This window comes from Salmo salar, chromosome 06, assembly GCF_965601325.2.
Source record: "Salmo salar chromosome 06, fSalSal1, whole genome shotgun sequence".
In the NCBI taxonomy this organism is placed as follows: domain Eukaryota; kingdom Metazoa; phylum Chordata; class Actinopteri; order Salmoniformes; family Salmonidae; genus Salmo; species Salmo salar.
The window spans coordinates 67,572-87,500 of NC_138296.1; the positions used below are offsets into that span (position 1 = coordinate 67,572).

Here is a 19,929-nt window from a genome sequence, read left to right on the forward strand (position 1 = left end):
CCACTAGGCTACCTGCCTCCCCTCCACTCTAACCAGTAGGCTACCTGCCGCCCCTCCACTCTAACCAGTAGGCTACCTGCCGCCCCTCCACTCTAACCACTAGTCTACCTGCCGTCCCTCCACTCTAACCACTAGTCTACCTGCCGTCCCTCCACTCTAACCACTAGGCTACCTGCCGCCCCCTCTAACCACTAGGCTACCTGCCGCCCCTCCACTCTAACCACTAGGCTACCTGCCTCTCCCCTCTAACCACTTGGCTACCTGCCTCCCCTCCACTCTAACCACTAGGCTACCTGCCGCCCCTCCACTCTAACCACTAGGCTACCTGCCGCCCCTCCACTCTAACCACTAGGCTACCTGCCTCCCCCTCTAACCACTAGGCTACCTGCCGCCCCTCCACTCTAACCACTAGGCTACCTGCCGTCCCTCCCCTCTAACCACTAGGCTACCTGTCCCTCCCCTCTAACCACTAGGCTACCTGCCGTCCCTCCACTCTAGCCACTAGGCTACCTGCCGCCCCTCCACTCTAGCCACTAGGCTACCTGCCTCTCCCCTCTAACCACTAGGCTACCTGCCTCTCCCCTCTAACCACTAGGCTACCTGCCGCCCCTCCACTCTAACCACTAGGCTACCTGCCGCCCCTACACTCTAACCACTAGGCTACCTGCCGTCCCTCCACTCTAACCACTAGGCTACCTGCCGTCCCTCCACTCTAACCACTAGGCTACCTGCCGTCCCTCCACTCTAACCACTAGGCTACCTGCCGTCCCTCCCCTCTAACCACTAGGCTACCTGCCGTCCCTCCCCTCTAACCACTAGGCTACCTGCCTCTCCCCTCTAACCACTAGGCTACCTGCCGCCCCTCCACTCTAACCACTAGGCTACCTGCCGTCCCTCCACTCTAACCACTAGGCTACCTGCCGTCCCTCCCCTCTAACCACTAGGCTACCTGCCGCCCCTACACTCTAACCACTAGGCTACCTGCCGTCCCTCCACTCTAACCACTAGGCTACCTGCCCCCCCTCCCCTCTAACCACTAGGCTACCTGCCGCCCCTCCACTCTAACCACTAGGCTACCTGCCTCCCCCTCTAACCACTAGGCTACCTGCCGTCCCTCCACTCTAACCACTAGGCTACCTGCCGTCCCTCCCCTCTAACCACTAGGCTACCTGTCCCTCCCCTCTAACCACTAGGCTACCTGCCGTCCCTCCACTCTAGCCACTAGGCTACCTGCCGCCCCTCCACTCTAGCCACTAGGCTACCTGCCTCTCCCCTCTAACCACTAGGCTACCTGCCTCTCCCCTCTAACCACTAGGCTACCTGCCGCCCCTCCACTCTAACCACTAGGCTACCTGCCGCCCCTACACTCTAACCACTAGGCTACCTGCCGTCCCTCCACTCTAACCACTAGGCTACCTGCCGTCCCTCCACTCTAACCACTAGGCTACCTGCCGTCCCTCCACTCTAACCACTAGGCTACCTGCCGTCCCTCCCCTCTAACCACTAGGCTACCTGCCGTCCCTCCCCTCTAACCACTAGGCTACCTGCCTCTCCCCTCTAACCACTAGGCTACCTGCCGCCCCTCCACTCTAACCACTAGGCTACCTGCCGTCCCTCCACTCTAACCACTAGGCTACCTGCCGTCCCTCCCCTCTAACCACTAGGCTACCTGCCGCCCCTACACTCTAACCACTAGGCTACCTGCCGTCCCTCCACTCTAACCACTAGGCTACCTGCCCCCCCTCCCCTCTAACCACTAGGCTACCTGCCGCCCCTCCACTCTAACCACTAGGCTACCTGCCTCCCCCTCTAACCACTAGGCTACCTGCCGCCCCTCCACTCTAACCACTAGGCTACCTGCCGTCCCTCCACTCTAACCACTAGGCTACCTGCCGCCCCTCCCCTCTAACCACTAGGCTACCCTGCCGCCCCTCCACTCTAACCACTAGGCTACCTGCCGTCCCTCCACTCTAACCACTAGGCTACCTGCCGTCCCTCCCCTCTAACCACTAGGCTACCTGCCGCCCCTCCCCTCTAACCACTAGGCTACCCTGCCTCCCCTCCACTCTAACCACTAGGCTACCTGCCGCCCCTCCACTCTAACCACTAGGCTACCTGCCGTCCCTCCCCTCTAACCACTAGGCTACCTGCCGCCCCTCCCCTCTAACCACTAGGCTACCCTGCCGCCCCTCCACTCTAACCACTAGGCTACCTGCCCCCCCTCCACTCTAACCACTAGGCTACCCTGCAGGACGACAGTAGGTCTCTTGCGTAATGTGGGCCGTAGTAACAGGCATTGTGACAGGATGCACTCAGAACAGATCCTAGTATTTGGAACGGATACTTTCATCACTTTGGCAGAAGAAAAAAAAAAATGGCTTATCAGGGAAATTTCCCCGAATCTACTCATTTGAAAGGGGTGTCCACATACTGTTGTATATATAGTGTATGAAGGAGAGATGGTGAGGACCCCTCTCTCTGGTCAGGCACTTACAAGGCCACCTGCATGGACCATAATAATATATGAAGGGGAGATAGCAAAGACCCCTCTCTCTCTGGTCAGGCATTTACAAGGTCACCCTCATGGTTTACATCAACATTAGAGAGAGAGAGGAAGGACCCCTTCTCTCTCTCTGGTCAGGCATTTACAAGGCCACCTGCATGGACCATAATAACATATGAAGGGGAGATGGCAAAGACCCCTCTCTCTCTCTGGTCAGGCACTTACAAGGTCACCATCATGGTTTACATCAACATTAGAGAGAGAGAGAGAGGAAGGACCCCCTCTCTCTCTGGTCAGGCACTTACAAGGTCACCATCATGGTTTACATCAACATTAGAGAGAGAGAGAGAGGAAGGACCCGCTCTCTCTCTGGTCAGGCACTTACAAGGTCACCATCATGGTTTACATCAACATTAGAGAGAGAGAGAGAGAGGAAGGACCCCCTCTCTCTCTGGTCAGGCACTTACAAGGTCACCATCATGGTTTACATCAACATTAGAGAGAGAGAGAGAGGAAGGACCCGCTCTCTCTCTGGTCAGGCACTTACAAGGCCACCCTCATGCGTATCTCATCTCGTTCCATGACCTGATCACATGACTTCCCAGCATGCTCCTTCCACTGGACACGGCACTTCCTGCAGCTCTCCTGGAGAGAGGGGGGGAGAGAGGGGGATTCGGTATAAACAGTAAAGTAGCTTCCAAGGTTTAGGTTACCCTAAATTAATATGTCACAGATGGTCACATGTTCTCCTACCCTCGTCTCAATCAAAACACAGGTTACACCATCCAACACACAGGTCACAACAGTGAGACTTGAGTGGGGAGGAGAGGAGAGGAGGAGAGGGGAGGGGAAAGGAAAGGAGGGGAGAGGAAAGGAGGAGAGGGGAGGGGAAAGGAAAGGAGGAGAGGGGAGGGGAGAGGAAAGGAGGAGAGGGGAGGGGAAAGGAAAGGAGGAGAGGGGAGGGGAGAGGAAAGGAGGAGAGGGGAGGGGAAAGGAAAGGAGGAGAGGGGAGGGGAGAGGAAAGGAGGAGAGGGGAGGGGAGAGGAAAGGAGGAGAGGAGAGGGGTGGGGAGAGGAGAGGGGTGGGGAGAGGAGAGAGGGGTGGGGAGAGGAAAGGAGGAGAGGGGAGGGGAGAGGAAAGGAGGAGAGGAGAGGGGTGGGGAGAGGAGAGAGGGGTGGGGAGAGGAGAGAGGGGTGGGGAGAGGAAAGGAGGAGAGGGGAGAGGAAAGGAGGAGAGGGGAGAGGAAAGGAGGAGAGGGGAGGGGAGAGGAAAGGAGGAGAGGGGAGGAAGGGAGAGAGGAGAGGAAAGGAGAGGAGGAAAGGAGAGGAGAGAGGGGTGGGGAGAGGAAAGGAGGATAGGGGAGGCGAGAGGAAGGGAGAGAGGAGAGGAAAGGAGAGGAGGAAAGGAGAGGGGAGGGGAGGAGAGGGGAGAGGAACTGAAAGGAGGAGAGGACAGAAAAGGAGAGGGTATCTCTTCCTAACCAGTGCACGGCTGGGTGGAGATTGTAAAGTAGAACCAGTGGAATGGTTTAAAAAGGGAGTTGTCTACCATGGCGATGTCCTAAACCAAGTGTTCCCTAGCAACTCTGCTACAGACAGCAGCATTTAGCATTGCTACTGCTGCTACCACTGCAGAGGCTGCCTCAAAGCACTGGCTAGCTGTGGCTCTGGGAGTGACTGAGTGTGTGTGTGAGCGAGAGAGAGGGAGAGAGAGACTGCAGCAGCAGAAGTGTGATCCCGTCCCTGACTGCGTTGTTGCCTAGTAACAGCATCTCCACCGGCCTCAACACGCTGAAGGACATCTGGGGGACACACGACACACCCAGTTTCATTAAGAAGTGCAACGATGTCGTCGTCCCCACAGTGACCGTACGTACGTACGTACGTACATATCCCAACCAGAAACCATGGATTTAAAGGCAACGTCCGCACTGAGCTAAACGGCTGCCGTTTTTAAAGGATCGGGACACTAATCCAGACGCTTAAAAGAAATCCCGCTACGCCCTTACCCTCCCGCTACGCCCTCACACTCCCGCCAGGCCCTCACACTCCCGCTAGGCCCTCACACTCCCGCTACGCCCTCACACTCCCGCTAGGCCCTCACACTCCCGCTACGCCCTCACACTCCCGCTAGGCCCTCACACTCCCGCCAGGCCCTCACACTCCCGCTACGCCCTCACACTCCCGCCAGGCCCTCACACTCCCGCCAGGCCCTCACACTCCCGCTACGCCCTCACACTCCCGCTACGCCCTCACACTCCCGCTACGCCCTCACACTCCCGCTACGGCCCTCACACTCCCGCTAGGCCCTCACACTCCCGCTAGGCCCTCACACTCCCGCTAGGCCCTCACACTCCCGCTACGCCCTCACCGCCCTCACACTCCCGCTAGGCCCTCACACTCCCGCTAGGCCCTCACACTCCCGCTAGGCCCTCACACTCCCGCTACGCCCTCACACTCCCGCTACGCCCTCACACTCCCGCTACGCCCTCACACTCCCGCTACGCCCTCACACTCCCGCTACGCCCTCACACTCCCGCCAGGCCCTCACACTCCCGCTACGCCCTCACACTTGAACAAAAGGAACACCTAGGTGAGAATGCTGTTCATTGACTACAGCTCAGCGTTCAAATCAAATCAAATGTATTTGTCACATACACATGTTTAGCAGGTGTTAATGCGAGTGCAGTGAAATGCTTGTGCTTCTAGTTCCGACAGTGCAGTAATATCTAACATGTAATATAACCTAACAATTTCACAACAACTACCTTATACACACAAGTGTAAAGGAATGAATAAGAATATGTACATATAAATATATGGATGAGCGATGGCCGAATGGCATAGGCAAGATGCAGTAGATGGTATAGAGTACAGTATATACATATGAGATGAGTAATGTAGGGTATGTAAACATTATATAAAGTGGAATTGTTTAAAGTGGCTGTTCAACAACAGGATGTGCTCAGTCCCCTCCTGTACTCCCTTGCTCACCCACGACTACGTGGCCAGGCACGACTCCAACACCATCATTAAGTTTGCCGACTACACAACGGTGGTAAGCCTGATCACCGACGACGACGAAACAGCCTATAGGGGAGGAGGTCAAAGACCTGGCAAGTGTGGTGCCATGACAACAACCTCTCCCTCAACGTCAGCAAGACAAATGAGCTAAATCTACAGGAAACGGAGGTCTGAACACGCCCCCATTCACATCGAACAGGGCTGTAGTGGAGCAGGTTCCTCGCTGTTGAAAAGTGTTATGAAATGTAATGTCATGTAATATGTTTTTTTTATTGTATATAACTTCCTTAATGTTACAGGACCCCCAGAAGAAAAGCAGAGTAGCTGTTCCTCTGTTCAGAGAAGAGTCCCTCCCTGCCCATCTCCCCCCCCCCCTGACAAATCTTAAATCTTTTTATTGGCCAGCCTGAGATATAGCTTTTTCTTTCGCAACTCTGCCTAGAAAGGCCAGCATCCCGGGGGTCGCCTCTTCACTGTTGCATTGTGGGTAGAAGGCTTGTAAAAGTAAACATTTCACTGTACAGTCTACACCGGGTTGTATTTAGCACGTATAAAAATAAAAATGTTTTTTGTCACACAGTAATCCTACGATCCTTTAACGACTGGTTGCCTGGTAACCCCAAACTAAGTCGCGATGTCACGACGTTCATATTTAAAATCCTAATTTTTTAGCAACAACTAGCATTAGTATCCCTGGTGACATCTCAACTCGTCGTTGGCTGCTGCTCCTCCCGCTTCGCCATCAAACCCCTGGAATTAATCCACAACGCCACAGGCTTCCAGTCGATGTCCTCGCTTTGCCATCAAACCCCTGGAATAATCTAAAATGCTACAGGCTTTCAGTCGAAGTTCACACCATGGTGCTTCACTACGAAGCGGCATGGGGATCTGACTCTACCTTCAGGCTATGCTCCAACCCTACACCCCTCCGTTCTGCCACCTCTGGTCTCCTGGCCCTCCCACCCCTACGGGACGGCAGCTCCAGCTCAGCCCAGTCCAAGCTCTTCTCTGTCCTGGCACCCCAATGGTGGAACCAGCTTCCTTCTGAAGCTAGGACAGCAGAGTCCATGTCCATCTTCCCTCCTGAAGCTAGGACAGCAGAGTCCCTGTCCATCTTCCCCCTGATGCTAGGACAGCAGAGTCCCTGTCCATCTTCCCCCCTGAAGCTAGGACAGCAGAGTCCCTGTCCATCTTCTTCCTGAAGCTAGGACAGCAGAGTCCCTGTCCATCTCCCCCCTGAAGCTAGGACAGCAGAGTCCCTGTCCATCTTCCCCCTGAAGCTAGGACAGCAGAGTCCCTGTCCATCTTCCCCCTGAAGCTAGGACAGCAGAGTCCCTGTCCATCTTCCCCCTGAAGCTAGGACAGCAGAGTCCCTGTCCATCTTCCCCCTGAAGCTAGGACAGCAGAGTCCCTGTCCATCTTCCCCCTGAAGCTAGGACAGCAGAGTCCCTGTCCATCTTCCCCCTGAAGCTAGGACAGCAGAGTCCCTGCCCATCTTCCCCCTGAAGCTAGGACAGCAGAGTCCCTGTCCATCTTCCCCCTGAAGCTAGGACAGCATAGTCCCTGTCCATCTTCCCCCTGAAGCTAGGACAGCAGAGTCCCTGTCCATCTTACCAAACGTCTGAAACCCTACCTCTTCAAAGAGTATATAAAATAATCTCACAGCCCCCCGTACCTCTTTATGTAGTGTTGTGTTATTTTTATTTTTAAATGATAGCTTTAGTAGTGGGTTAGCATTAGCCAGTTAGCTATAGAGCCTGTCTCCATGATAGCAGAACAGTGGGTTAGCATTAGCCAGTTAGCTATAGAGCCTGTCTCCATGATGGCAGAGCAGTGGGTTAGCATTAGCCAGTTAGCTATAGAGCCTGTCTCCATGATAGCTTTAGTAGAGCAGTGGGTTAGCATTAGCCAGTTAGCTATAGAGCCTGTCAACATGATAGCAGAGCAGTGGGTTAGCATTAGCCAGTTAGCTATAGAGCCTGTCTTCATGATAGCAGAGCAGTGGGTTAGCATTAGCCAGTTAGCTATAGAGCCTGTCTTCATGATAGCAGAGCAGTGGGTTAGCATTAGCTATAGAGCCTGTCTTCATGATAGCAGAGCAGTGGGTTAGCATTAGCTAAGACAGACAATAGGGAGGGAGAGAGGAGGAGTGGATGAATATAGACAGTGAAAGATCACACCCTTGAGGCAACAGCCAGAGGATGGGAGTGTGTGTGTGTGTGTGTGTGTGTGTGTGTGTGTGTGTGTGTGTGTGTGTGTGTGTGTGTGTGTGTGTGTGTGTGTGTGTGTGTGTGTGTGTGTGTGAGAGAGAGAGTGTGTGTATTCAGTGTGTCAGACTATGTATCCCTGCATTCTTGTCCAGTCATTTTCATTCATGCCGTCTCTCATCCTCTCCTCTGTTTCTGTTCTGATTTCCACTCCCTTCCCTTCCTCTCTGCAACAGGCTGCAACAGGCTGCAACAGGCTGCAACAGCCCTTATAAGGAAACAGAAGACTTTTACACACAATCTGATTGGGGGAGGAGCTGCTGTGGGTGTGACAGAGGGGAGGAGGGAGAGAGGGGAGTCTGGAATGAAATGTACTGTCAGAGCACATGGTCTGGGGAAAGGGGTGCTGTCAGAGCACATGGTCTGGGGAAAGGGGTACTGTCAGAGCACATGGTCTGGGGAAAGGGGTGCTGTTAGAGCACATGGTCTGGGGAAAGGGGTACTGTCAGAGCACATGGTCTGGGGAAAGGGGTGCTGTTAGAGCACATGGTCTGGGGAAAGGGGTGCTGTCAGAGCACATGGTCTGGGGAGGGGAAAGGGGTGCTGTCAGAGCACATGGTCTGGGGAAAGGGGTACTGTCAGAGCACATGGTCTGGGGAGGGGAAAGGGGTACTGTCAGAGCACATGGTCTGGGGAAAGGGGTGCTGTTAGGGCACATGGTCTGGGGAAAGGGGTGCTGTCAGAGCACATGGTCTGGGGAAAGGGGTGCTGTTAGAGCACATGGTCTGGGGAAAGGGGTGCTGTTAGAGCACATGGTCTGGGGAAAGGGGTGCTGTTAGAGCACATGGTCTGGGGAAAGGGGTGCTGTTAGAGCACATGGTCTGGGGAGGGGAAAGGGGTACTGTTAGAGCACATGGTCTGGGGAAAGGGGTGCTGTTAGAGCACATGGTCTGGGGAAAGGGGTGCTGTTAGAGCACATGGTCTGGGGAAAGGGGTGCTGTCAGAGCACATGGTCTGGGGAAAGGGGTGCTGTTAGAGCACATGGTCTGGGGAAAGGGGTGCTGTTAGAGCACATGGTCTGGGGAAAGGGGTGCTGTCAGAGCACATGGTCTGGGGAAAGGGGTGCTGTTAGAGCACATGGTCTGGGGAGGGGAAAGGGGTGCTGTTAGAGCACATGGTCTGGGGAAAGGGGTGCTGTTAGAGCACATGGTCTGGGGAGGGGAAAGGGGTGCTGTCAGAGCACATGGTCTGGGGAAAGGGGTGCTGTCAGAGCACATGGTCTGGGGAAAGGGGTACTGTCAGAGCACATGGTCTGGGGAAAGGGGTGCTGTTAGGGCACATGGTCTGGGGAAAGGGGTGCTGTTAGAGCACATGGTCTGGGGAAAGGGGTGCTGTTAGAGCACATGGTCTGGGGAGGGGAAAGGGGTACTGTTAGAGCACATGGTCTGGGGAAAGGGGTGCTGTTAGAGCACATGGTCTGGGGAGGGGAAAGGGGTACTGTTAGAGCACATGGTCTGGGGAAAGGGGTGCTGTTAGAGCACATGGTCTGGGGAAAGGGGTCCTGTTAGAGCACATGGTCTGGGGAGGGGAAAGGGGTGCTGTTAGAGCACATGGTCTGGGGAAAGGGGTGCTGTTAGAGCACATGGTCTGGGGAAAGGGGTGCTGTTAGAGCACATGGTCTGGGGAAAGGGGTGCTGTTAGAGCACATGGTCTGGGGAAAGGGGTGCTGTTAGAGCACATGGTCTGGGGAAAGGGGTGCTGTTAGAGCACATGGTCTGGGGAAAGGGGTGCTGTTAGAGCACATGGTCTGGGGAAAGGGGTGCTGTTAGAGCACATGGTCTGGGGAAAGGGGTGCTGTTAGAGCACATGGTCTGGGGAGGGGAAAGGGGTGCTGTTAGAGCACATGGTCTGGGGAGGGGAAAGGGGTGCTGTTAGAGCACATGGTCTGGGGAGGGGAAAGGGGTGCTGTTAGAGCACATGGTCTGGGGAAAGGGGTGCTGTTAGAGCACATGGTCTGGGGAAAGGGGTACTGTTAGAGCACATGGTCTGGGGAAAGGGGTACTGTTAGAGCACATGGTCTGGGGAAAGGGGTACTGTCAGAGCACATGGTCTGGGGAGGGGAAAGAGGTGCTGTCAGAGCACATGGTCTGGGGAGGGGAAAGGGGTGCTGTCAGAGCACATGGTCTGGGGAGGGGAAAGGGGTGCTGTCAGAGCACATGGTCTGGGGAGGGGAAAGGGGTGCTGTCAGAGCACATGGTCTGGGGAGGGGAAAGGGGTGCTGTCAGAGCACATGGTCTGGGGAGGGGAAAGGGGTGCTGTTAGAGCACATGGTCTGGGGAGGGGAAAGGGGTGCTGTTAGAGCACATGGTCTGGGGAAAGGGGTGCTGTTAGAGCACATGGTCTGGGGAGGGGAAAGGGGTGCTGTCAGAGCACATGGTCTGGGGAGGGGAAAGGGGTGCTGTTAGAGCACATGGTCTGGGGAAAGGGGTGCTGTTAGAGCACATGGTCTGGGGAAAGGGGTGCTGTTAGAGCACATGGTCTGGGGAGGGGAAAGGGGTGCTGTCAGAGCACATGGTCTGGGGAAAGGGGTGCTGTTAGAGCACATGGTCTGGGGAGGAGAAAGGGGTGCTGTTAGAGCACATGGTCTGGGGAAAGGGGTGCTGTTAGAGCACATGGTCTGGGGAGGGGAAAGGGGTGCTGTCAGAGCACATGGTCTGGGGAGGGGAAAGAGGTACTGTTAGAGCACATGGTCTGGGGAGGGGAAAGGGGTGCTGTCAGAGCACATGGTCTGGGGAGGGGAAAGGGGTGCTGTTAGAGCACATGGTCTGGGGAAAGGGGTGCTGTCAGAGCACATGGTCTGGGGAGGGGAAAGAGGTACTGTTAGAGCACATGGTCTGGGGAGGGGAAAGGGGTACTGTTAGAGCACATGGTCTGGGGAAAGGGGTGCTGTTAGAGCACATGGTCTGGGGAAAGGGGTGCTGTTAGAGCACATGGTCTGGGGAAAGGGGTGCTGTTAGAGCACATGGTCTGGGGAAAGGGGTGCTGTTAGAGCACATGGTCTGGGGAGGGGAAAGGGGTGCTGTTAGAGCACATGGTCTGGGGAAAGGGGTACTGTTAGAGCACATGGTCTGGGGAAAGGGGTGCTGTTAGAGCACATGGTCTGGGGAAAGGGGTGCTGTTAGAGCACATGGTCTGGGGAAAGGGGTACTGTTAGAGCACATGGTCTGGGGAGGGGAAAGGGGTGCTGTCAGAGCACATGGTCTGGGGAGGGGAAAGGGGTGCTGTCAGAGCACATGGTCTGGGGAGGGGAAAGGGGTGCTGTCAGAGCACATGGTCTGGGGAGGGGAAAGGGGTGCTGTTAGAGCACATGGTCTGGGGAAAGGGGTACTGTCAGAGCACATGGTCTGGGGAAAGGGGTGCTGTTAGAGCACATGGTCTGGGGAGGGGAAAGGGGTGCTGTCAGAGCACATGGTCTGGGGAAAGGGGTGCTGTTAGAGCACATGGTCTGGGGAGGGGAAAGGGGTGCTGTCAGAGCACATGGTCTGGGGAGGGGAAAGAGGTACTGTTAGAGCACATGGTCTGGGGAAAGGGGTGCTGTCAGAGCACATGGTCTGGGGAGGGGAAAGGGGTGCTGTCAGAGCACATGGTCTGGGGAGGGGAAAGGGGTGCTGTTAGAGCACATGGTCTGGGGAAAGGGGAAAGGGGTGCTGTCAGAGCACATGGTCTGGGGAGGGGAAAGGGGTGCTGTCAGAGCACATGGTCTGGGGAAAGGGGTGCTGTTAGAGCACATGGTCTGGGGAAAGGGGTGCTGTTAGAGCACATGGTCTGGGGAAAGGGGTGCTGTTAGAGCACATGGTCTGGGGAAAGGGGTGCTGTTAGAGCACATGGTCTGGGGAAAGGGGTGCTGTTAGAGCACATGGTCTGGGGAAAGGGGTGCTGTTAGAGCACATGGTCTGGGGAAAGGGGTGCTGTTAGAGCACATGGTCTGGGGAAAGGGGTGCTGTTAGAGCACATGGTCTGGGGAAAGGGGTACTGTTAGAGCACATGGTCTGGGGAAAGAGGTACTGTTAGAGCACATGGTCTGGGGAAAGAGGTACTGTTAGAGCACATGGTCTGGGGAAAGGGGTGCTGTTAGAGCACATGGTCTGGGGAGGGGAAAGGGGTGCTGTTAGAGCACATGGTCTGGGGAAAGGGGTGCTGTCAGAGCACATGGTCTGGGGAGGGGAAAGAGGTACTGTTAGAGCACATGGTCTGGGGAAAGGGGTGCTGTTAGAGCACATGGTCTGGGGAGGGGAAAGGGGTGCTGTTAGAGCACATGGTCTGGGGAAAGGGGTGCTGTTAGAGCACATGGTCTGGGGAAAGGGGTGCTGTTAGAGCACATGGTCTGGGGAAAGGGGTGCTGTTAGAGCACATGGTCTGGGGAAAGGGGTGCTGTTAGAGCACATGGTCTGGGGAAACACACCCAGATATACTACTGAAGTGTGTGTGAAGCCTCACACATACAGTCATGTTGACAGCTGCAGCAACTAACACACACCACACACACACACACACACACACACACACACACACACACACACACACACACACACACACACACACACACACACACACACACACACACACACACACACACACACACACACACACAGTTCAAACTATTATTATTATTTAACCTTTTATTTAACTAGGTAAGTCAGTTAAGAACAAATTCTTATTTTCAATGACAGCCTACCAGGGAACAGTGGGTTAACTGCCTTGTTCAGGGGGCAGAACGACAGATTTATACCTTGTCAGCTCGGGGGATTTGATCTAGCAACCTTTCCGGTTACAAGCCCAACGCTCTAACTAACCACTAGGCTAACTGCCGCCCCACAAATCTCATAACCACATGTGGAAAACAGTGTGTGTGTGTGTGTGTGTGTGTGTGTGTGTGTGTGTCAGTCGGTCAGACAGAAACGAGGGAAGAGAATCTGGGTCAAACATGATCTGAAACACATTTGACATGGAAGGAAAATTGGTTTCAGCCAATGGGAGGGCAGGATTAGAAGGGGCAGGGCATGAGAGTAGTATTGAGCCAGGGGGACCCCCCCCTCCAGTCATTCATTTGGGAACAGCTCGTCACCTTCTCTTCCTCATTAGTGATGCAGTGAATTTTACTAGATGAAAACGGTCCCGTGTGGCTCAGTTGGTAGAGCATGGTGTTTGCAACACCAGGGTTTTGGGTTCGATTCCCACGGGGGACCAGTACGGGGAAGAATTTTTTTTTTAATGAAATGTATGCATTCACTACTGTAAGTCGCTCTGGATAAGAGCGTCTGCTAAATGACTAAAATGTAAATGTAAAACCCCAAAATGAGTATTACATCCTGGCATTTAAAGCCCTCCACTATCTATCTACATGTCACATACTATAAAACGTTATATATTCACATTACCAAAACGCCTACTATTAAGAACACAAGTATGGGTATTCAGACTGTGTGTCTGTGTGTGTGAACTTAGCCCCAGGAATGCAGTGTGACACACTGAGGAGGAGGAGGAAGAGACGGAGAGATGGACTGAGGAAGACTAGATCAGTCATGGAGCTCTGTCTCCATCTACAGGACAGAGGAGAGAACGACAGGACAGAGAGGAGAGAACTACAGGACAGAGAGGAGAGAACTACAGGACAGAGAGGAGAGAACTACAGGACAGAGAGGAGAGAACTACAGGACAGAGAGGAGAGAACTACAGGACAGAGAGGAGAGAACTACAGGACAGAGAGGAGAAAACTACAGGACAGAGAGGAGAAAACTACAGGACAGAGAGGAGAAAACTACAGGACAGAGAGGAGAGAACTACAGGACAGAGAGGAGAGAACTACAGGACAGAGAGGAGAGAACTACAGGACAGAGAGGAGAGAACTACAGGACAGAGAGGAGAGAACTACAGGACAGAGAGGAGAGAACTACAGGACAGAGAGGAGAGAACTACAGGACAGAGAGGAGAGAACTACAGGACAGAGAGGAGAGAACTACAGGACAGAGAGGAGAGAACTACAGGACAGAGAGGAGAGAACTACAGGACAGAGAGGAGAGAACTACAGGACAGAGAGGAGAGAACTACAGGACAGAGAGGAGAGAACTACAGGACAGAGAGGAGAGAACTACAGGACAGAGAGGAGAGAACTACAGGACAGAGAGGAGAGAACTACAGGACAGAGAGGAGAGAACTACAGGACAGAGAGGAGAGAACTACAGGACAGAGAGGAGAGAACTACAGGACAGAGAGGAGAGAACTACAGGACAGATCATCTACAGTTGAAGTCAGAAGTTTACATACACTTAGGTTGGAGTCATTAAAACTCGTTTTTCAACCACTCCACAAATGTATTATTAACAAACTATAGTTTTGGCAAGTCGGTTAGGACATCTACTTTGTGCATGACACAAGTCCTTTTTACAACAATTGTTTACAGACAGATTATTTCACTTAAATCACAATACCAGTGCGTCAGAAGTTTACATACACTAAGTTGACTGTGCCTTTAAAATTACAGAAAATGATGTCACGGCTTTAGAAGCTTCTGATAGGCTAATTGACATTATTTGAGTCAATTGAAGGTTTACCTGTGGATGTATTTCAAGGCCTACCTTCAAACTCAGTGCCTCTTTGCTTGACATCATGGGAAAATCAAAAGAAATCAGCCAAGACCAAAAAATTGTAGGCCTCCACAAGTCTGGTTCATCCTTAGGAGCAATTTCCAAATGCCTGAAGGTACCACGTTCATCTGTACAAACAATAGTACGTAAGTATAAACACCATGGGACCACGCAGCCGTCATACCGCTCTGGAAGGAGACTCGCTCTGTCTCCTAGAGATTAACTTACTTTGGTGCAAATCAATCCCAGAACAACAGCAAAGGACCTTGTGAAGATGCTGGAGGAAACAGGTACAAAAGTATCTATATCCACAGTAAAACGAGTCCTATAATCGACATAACCTGAAAGGCCGCTCAGCAAGGAAGAAGCCACTGCTCCAAAACCACCAGAAAAAAGCCAGACTACGGTTTGCAACTGCACATGGGGACAAAGATTGTACTTTTTGGAGAAATGTCCTCTGGTCTGATGAAACAGAAATAGAACTGTTTGGCCATAATGACCATCGTTATGTTTGGAGGAAAAAGGGGGAGGCTTTGCAAGCCGAAGAACACCATCCCAACCGTGAAGCACGGGGGTGGCAGCATCATGTTGTGGGGGTGCTTTGCTGCAGGAGGGACTGGTGCACCTCACAAAATAGATGGCATCATGAGGAAAGGAAAATGATGTGGATATATTGAAGCAACATCTCAAGACATCAGTCAGGAAGTTAAAGCTTGGTCGCAAATGGGTCTTCCAAATGGACAATGACTCAAGAATACTTCCAAAGTTGTGGCAAAATGGCTTAAGGACAACAAAGTCAAGGTATTGGAGTGGCCATCACAAAGCCCTGACCTCAATCCTATAGAAAATGTGTGGGCAGAACTGAAAAACGTGTTCGAGCAAGGAGGCCTACAAACCTGACTCAGTTACACCAGCTATGTCAGGAGGAATGGGCCAAAATTCACCCAACTTATTGTGGGAAGCTTGTGGAAGGCTACCCGAAACGTTTGACCCAAGTTAAACAATTTAAAAGGCAATGCTACCAAATACTAATTGAGTGCATGTAAACTTCTGACCCACTGGGAATGTGATGAAAGAAATAAAAGCTGAAATAAATAATTCTCTCTACTATTATTCTGACATTTCACATTCTTAAAATAAAGTGGTGATCCTAACTGACCTAAGAAAGGGAATTTTTACTAGGATTAAATGTCAGGAATTGTGAAAAACTGAGTTTAAATGTATTTGGCTAAGGTGTATGTAAACTTCCGACTTCAAATGTATAAGGACTCCCACATCACTGTAGTCGGCTTCAGGAGACACACTAAACTCTCTGATGTCCTGCACAAGCTAAATTACTCTGAATTCATTACTTTAGGAGATTTAAACTGGGACATGCTTACATCTGTATCATGCATCCTCCTCTGTCTTACAGAGACTGGGGTTTATTATGGATCCCCATTAGTTCCTGTCAAGGCAGCAGCTACTCTTCCTGGGGTTTATTATGGATCCCCGTTAGTTCCTGTCAAGGCAGCAGCTACTCTTCCTGGGGTTTATTATGGTTCCCCCTTAGTTCCTGCCAAGGCAGCAGCTACTCTTCCTGGGGTTTATTATGGATCCCCGTTAGTTCCTGCCAAGGCAGCAGCTACTCTTCCTGGGGTCCAGAAACATGAAGGCAGGTATGTAGAATTCTATTACATTACATAACACTTATCACAATACATTAAGTGTGTTACCTCAGACCACACAAGAGGTTGACCGATTAATCGGAATGGCCGATTAATTAGGGCCGATTTCAAGTTTTCATAACAATCGGAAATCGGTATTTTTGGAGCCGATTTGGCCTGGTTTATTTTTTTATATATTTTTTTCTTCCTTTATTTAACCAGGCAAGTCAGTTAAGAACACATTCTTATTTTCAATGACGGCCTAGGAACGGTGGGTTAACTGCCTTGTTCAGGGGCAGAACGACAGATTTTTACCTTGTCAGCTCGGGGATTCAATCTTGCAACCTTACGGTTAACTAGTCCAACTCTCAAACCACCTGCTTTACATTGCACTCCACGAGGAGCCTGCCTGTTACGCGAATGCAGTAAGAAGCCAAGGTAAGTTGCTAGCTAGCATTAAACGTATCTTATAAAACACAATCAATCATAATCACTAGTTAACTACACATGGTTGATGATATTACTAGTTTATCTAGCCTGTCCTGCGTTGCATATAATCGCTTAGGTACACGTTGCTCCAACCATAAACATCACTGCCTTTCTTAAAATCAATACACAAGTATATATTTTTAAACCTGCATATTTAGTTAATATTGCCTGCTAACATTAATTTCTTTTAACGAGGGAAAATGTGTCACTTCTCTTGCAAACAGAGTCAGGGTATATGCAGCAGTTTGGGCCGCCTGGCTCGTTGCGAACTGTGAAGACTATTTCTTCCTAACAAAGACAGCCGACTTCGCCAAACGGGAGGTGATTTAACAAAAGCGCATTTGCGAAAAAAGCACAATCGTTGCACGACTGTACCGAACCATAAACATCAACGCCTTTCTTCAAATCAATTCACAGAAGTATATATTTTTAAACCTGCATATTTAGCTAAAAGAAATCCAGGTTAGCAGGCAATATTAACCAGGTGAAATTGTGTCATTTTGCATTCATTGCACGCAGAGTCAGGGTACATGCAACAGTTTGGGCCGCCTGGCTCGTTGCAAACTAATTTGCCAGAATTATGACATACCATTGAAGGTTGTGCAATGTAACAGGAATATTTAGACTTAGGGATGCCACCCGTTAGATAGAATACGGAACGGTTCCGTATTTCACTGACAGAAAAAAACGTTTTGTTTTCGAGATGATAGTTTCCGGATTCGACCATATTAATGACCTAAGGCTCGTATTTCTGTGTGTTATTATGTTATAATTAAGTCTATGATTTGATAGAGCAGTCTGACTGAGCGATGGTAGGCAGCAGCAGGCTCGTAAGCGTTCATTGAAACAGCACTTTAGTGCGTTTTGCCAGCAGCCCTTCGCAATGCTTCAAGCATTGCGCTGTTTATGACTTCAAGCCTATCAACTCCCGAGATTAGGCTGGTGTAACCGATGTGAAATGGCTAGCTAGTTAGCAGGTGCGCGCTAATAGCGTTTCAAACGTCACTCGCTCTGAGACTTGGAGTAGTTGTTCCCCTTGCTCTACATGGGTAACGCTGCTTCGAGGGTGGCTGTTGTCGATGTGTTCCTGGTTCGAGCCCAGGTAGGAGCGAGGAGAGGGACGGAAGCTATATTGTTACACTGGCAATACTAAAGTGCCTATAAGAACATCCAATAGTCAAAGGTATATGAAATACAAATCGTATAGAGAGAAATAGTCCTATAATAACTACAACCTAAAACTTCTTACCTGGGAATATTGAAGACTCATGTTAAAAGGAACCACCAGCTTTCATATCTTCTCATGGTCTGAGTAAGGAACTTAAACGTCAGCTTTATTACATGGCACATATTGCACTTTTACTTTCTTCTCCAACACTTTGTTTTTTGCATTATTTAAACCAAATTGAGCATGTTTCATAATTTATTTGAGGCTAAATTGATTTTATTGATGTATTATATTAAGTTAAAATAAGTGTTCATTCAGTATTGTTGTAATTGTCATTATTACAAATAAAACTTATTTTTTAATATATATTTTTTTAAATTGGCCGATTAATCGGTACCGGCGTTTTTTGGTCCTCCAATAATCGGTATCGGTGTTGAAAAATCATAATCGGTCGACCTCTAGACCACATATCTACAATACATTAAGTGTGTTACCTCAGAACACTACTACCACATATCTACAATAGAAAATCCATGTGTACACGTGTGTGTGTGTTATCATGTGTCTGTACCTTTGTGTGTGTCTCTTCACAGTCCCCGCTGTTCCATAAGGTGTATTTTGATGTTTTGTAGATCTGATTCTCCTGCTGTCATCAGTTACCGGATGTGGAATAGAGTTCCATGTAGTCATGGCTCTATGTGGTACTGTGGCGCCTCCCATAGTCTGTTCTGGACTTGGGGACTGTGAAGAGACCTCTGGTGCCATGTCTTGTGGGGTATGCATGGGTGTCTGAGCTGCGTGCCAGTAGTTTAAACAGACCTCTGGTGGCATGTCTTGTGGGGTATGTATGGGTGTCTGAGCTGTGTGCCAGTAGTTTAAACAGACCTCTGGTGGCATGTCTTGTGGGGTATGTATGGGTGTCTCTGAGCTGTGTGCCAGTAGTTTAAACAGACAGCTCGTTGATTTCAACATGTCAATACCTCTCATAAATACAAGTAGTGATGAAGTCAATCTCTCCTCCACTTTGAGCCAGGAGAGATTGACATGTATATTATTAATGTTTGTTCTCTGTGTACATCTAAGGGCCAGCCCTGCTGCCCTGTTCTGAGACAATTTTACATTTGTGGCACCTGACCACACGACTGAACAGTAGTCCAGGCGTGACAAAACTAGGGCCTGTAGGACCTGCCTTGTTGATAGTGTTGTTAAGAAGGTAGAAACTAGGGCCTGTAGGACCTGCCTTGTTGATAGTGTTGTTAAGAAGGTAGAAACTAGGGCCTGTAGGACCTGCCTTGTTGATAGTGTTGTTAAGAAGGTAGAAACTAGGGCCTGTAGGACCTGCCTTGTTGATAGTGTTGTTAAGGTAGAAACTAGGGCCTGTAGGACCTGCCTTGTTGATAGTGTTGTTAAGAAGGTAGAAACTAGGGCCTGTAGGACCTGCCTTGTTGATAGTGTTGTTAAGAAGGTAGAAACTAGGGCCTGTAGGACCTGCCTTGTTGATAGTGTTGTTAAGGTAGAAACTAGGGCCTGTAGGACCTGCCTTGTTGATAGTGTTGTTAAGAAGGTAGAAACTAGGGCCTGTAGGACCTGCCTTGTTGATAGTGTTGTTAAGAAGATATAAACTAGGACCTGCCTTGTTGATAGTGTTGTTAAGAAGGTAGAAACTAGGGCCTGTAGGACCTGCCTTGTTGATAGTGCTGTTGAGAAGGTAGAAACTAGGGCCTGTACGACCTGCCTTGTTGATAGTGTTGTTAAGAAGGTAGAAACTAGGGCCTGTAGGACCTGCCTTGTTGATAGTGTTGTTAAGAAGGTAGAAACTAGGGCCTGTAGGACCTGCCTTGTTGATAGTGCTGTTGAGAAGGTAGAAACTAGGGCCTGTAGGACCTGCCTTGTTGATAGTGTTGTTAAGAAGGTAGAAACTAGGACCTGCCTTGTTGATAGTGCTGTTAAGAAGGTAGAAACTAGGGCCTGTAGGACCTGCCTTGTTGATAGTGTTGTTAAGAAGGTAGAAACTAGGGCCTGTAGGACCTGCCTTGTTGATAGTGCTGTTGAGAAGGTAGAAACTAGGGCCTGTAGGACCTGCCTTGTTGATAGTGTTGTTAAGAAGGTAGAAACTAGGGCCTGTAGGACCTGCCTTGTTGATAGTGTTGTTAAGAAGGTAGAAACTAGGGCCTGTAGGACCTGCCTTGTTGATAGTGTTGTTAAGAAGGTAGAGCAGCGCTTTATTATGGACAGACTTCTCCCCATCT

General features: G+C 50.7%; 1 protein-coding gene across 1 annotated transcript in view; it reads right to left on the reverse strand.

Moving 5' to 3' along the window:
- rnf216 (ring finger protein 216) overlaps positions 1-19,929 on the reverse strand; it is a 50,290-nt gene that overhangs the window by 16,721 nt on the left and 13,640 nt on the right. The window contains exon 11 of the mRNA XM_082976188.1: positions 3,051-3,148. Within this exon, the coding sequence (XP_082832314.1) occupies positions 3,051-3,148 (98 nt within the window). The remainder of the gene's footprint in view (positions 1-3,050; positions 3,149-19,929) is intronic.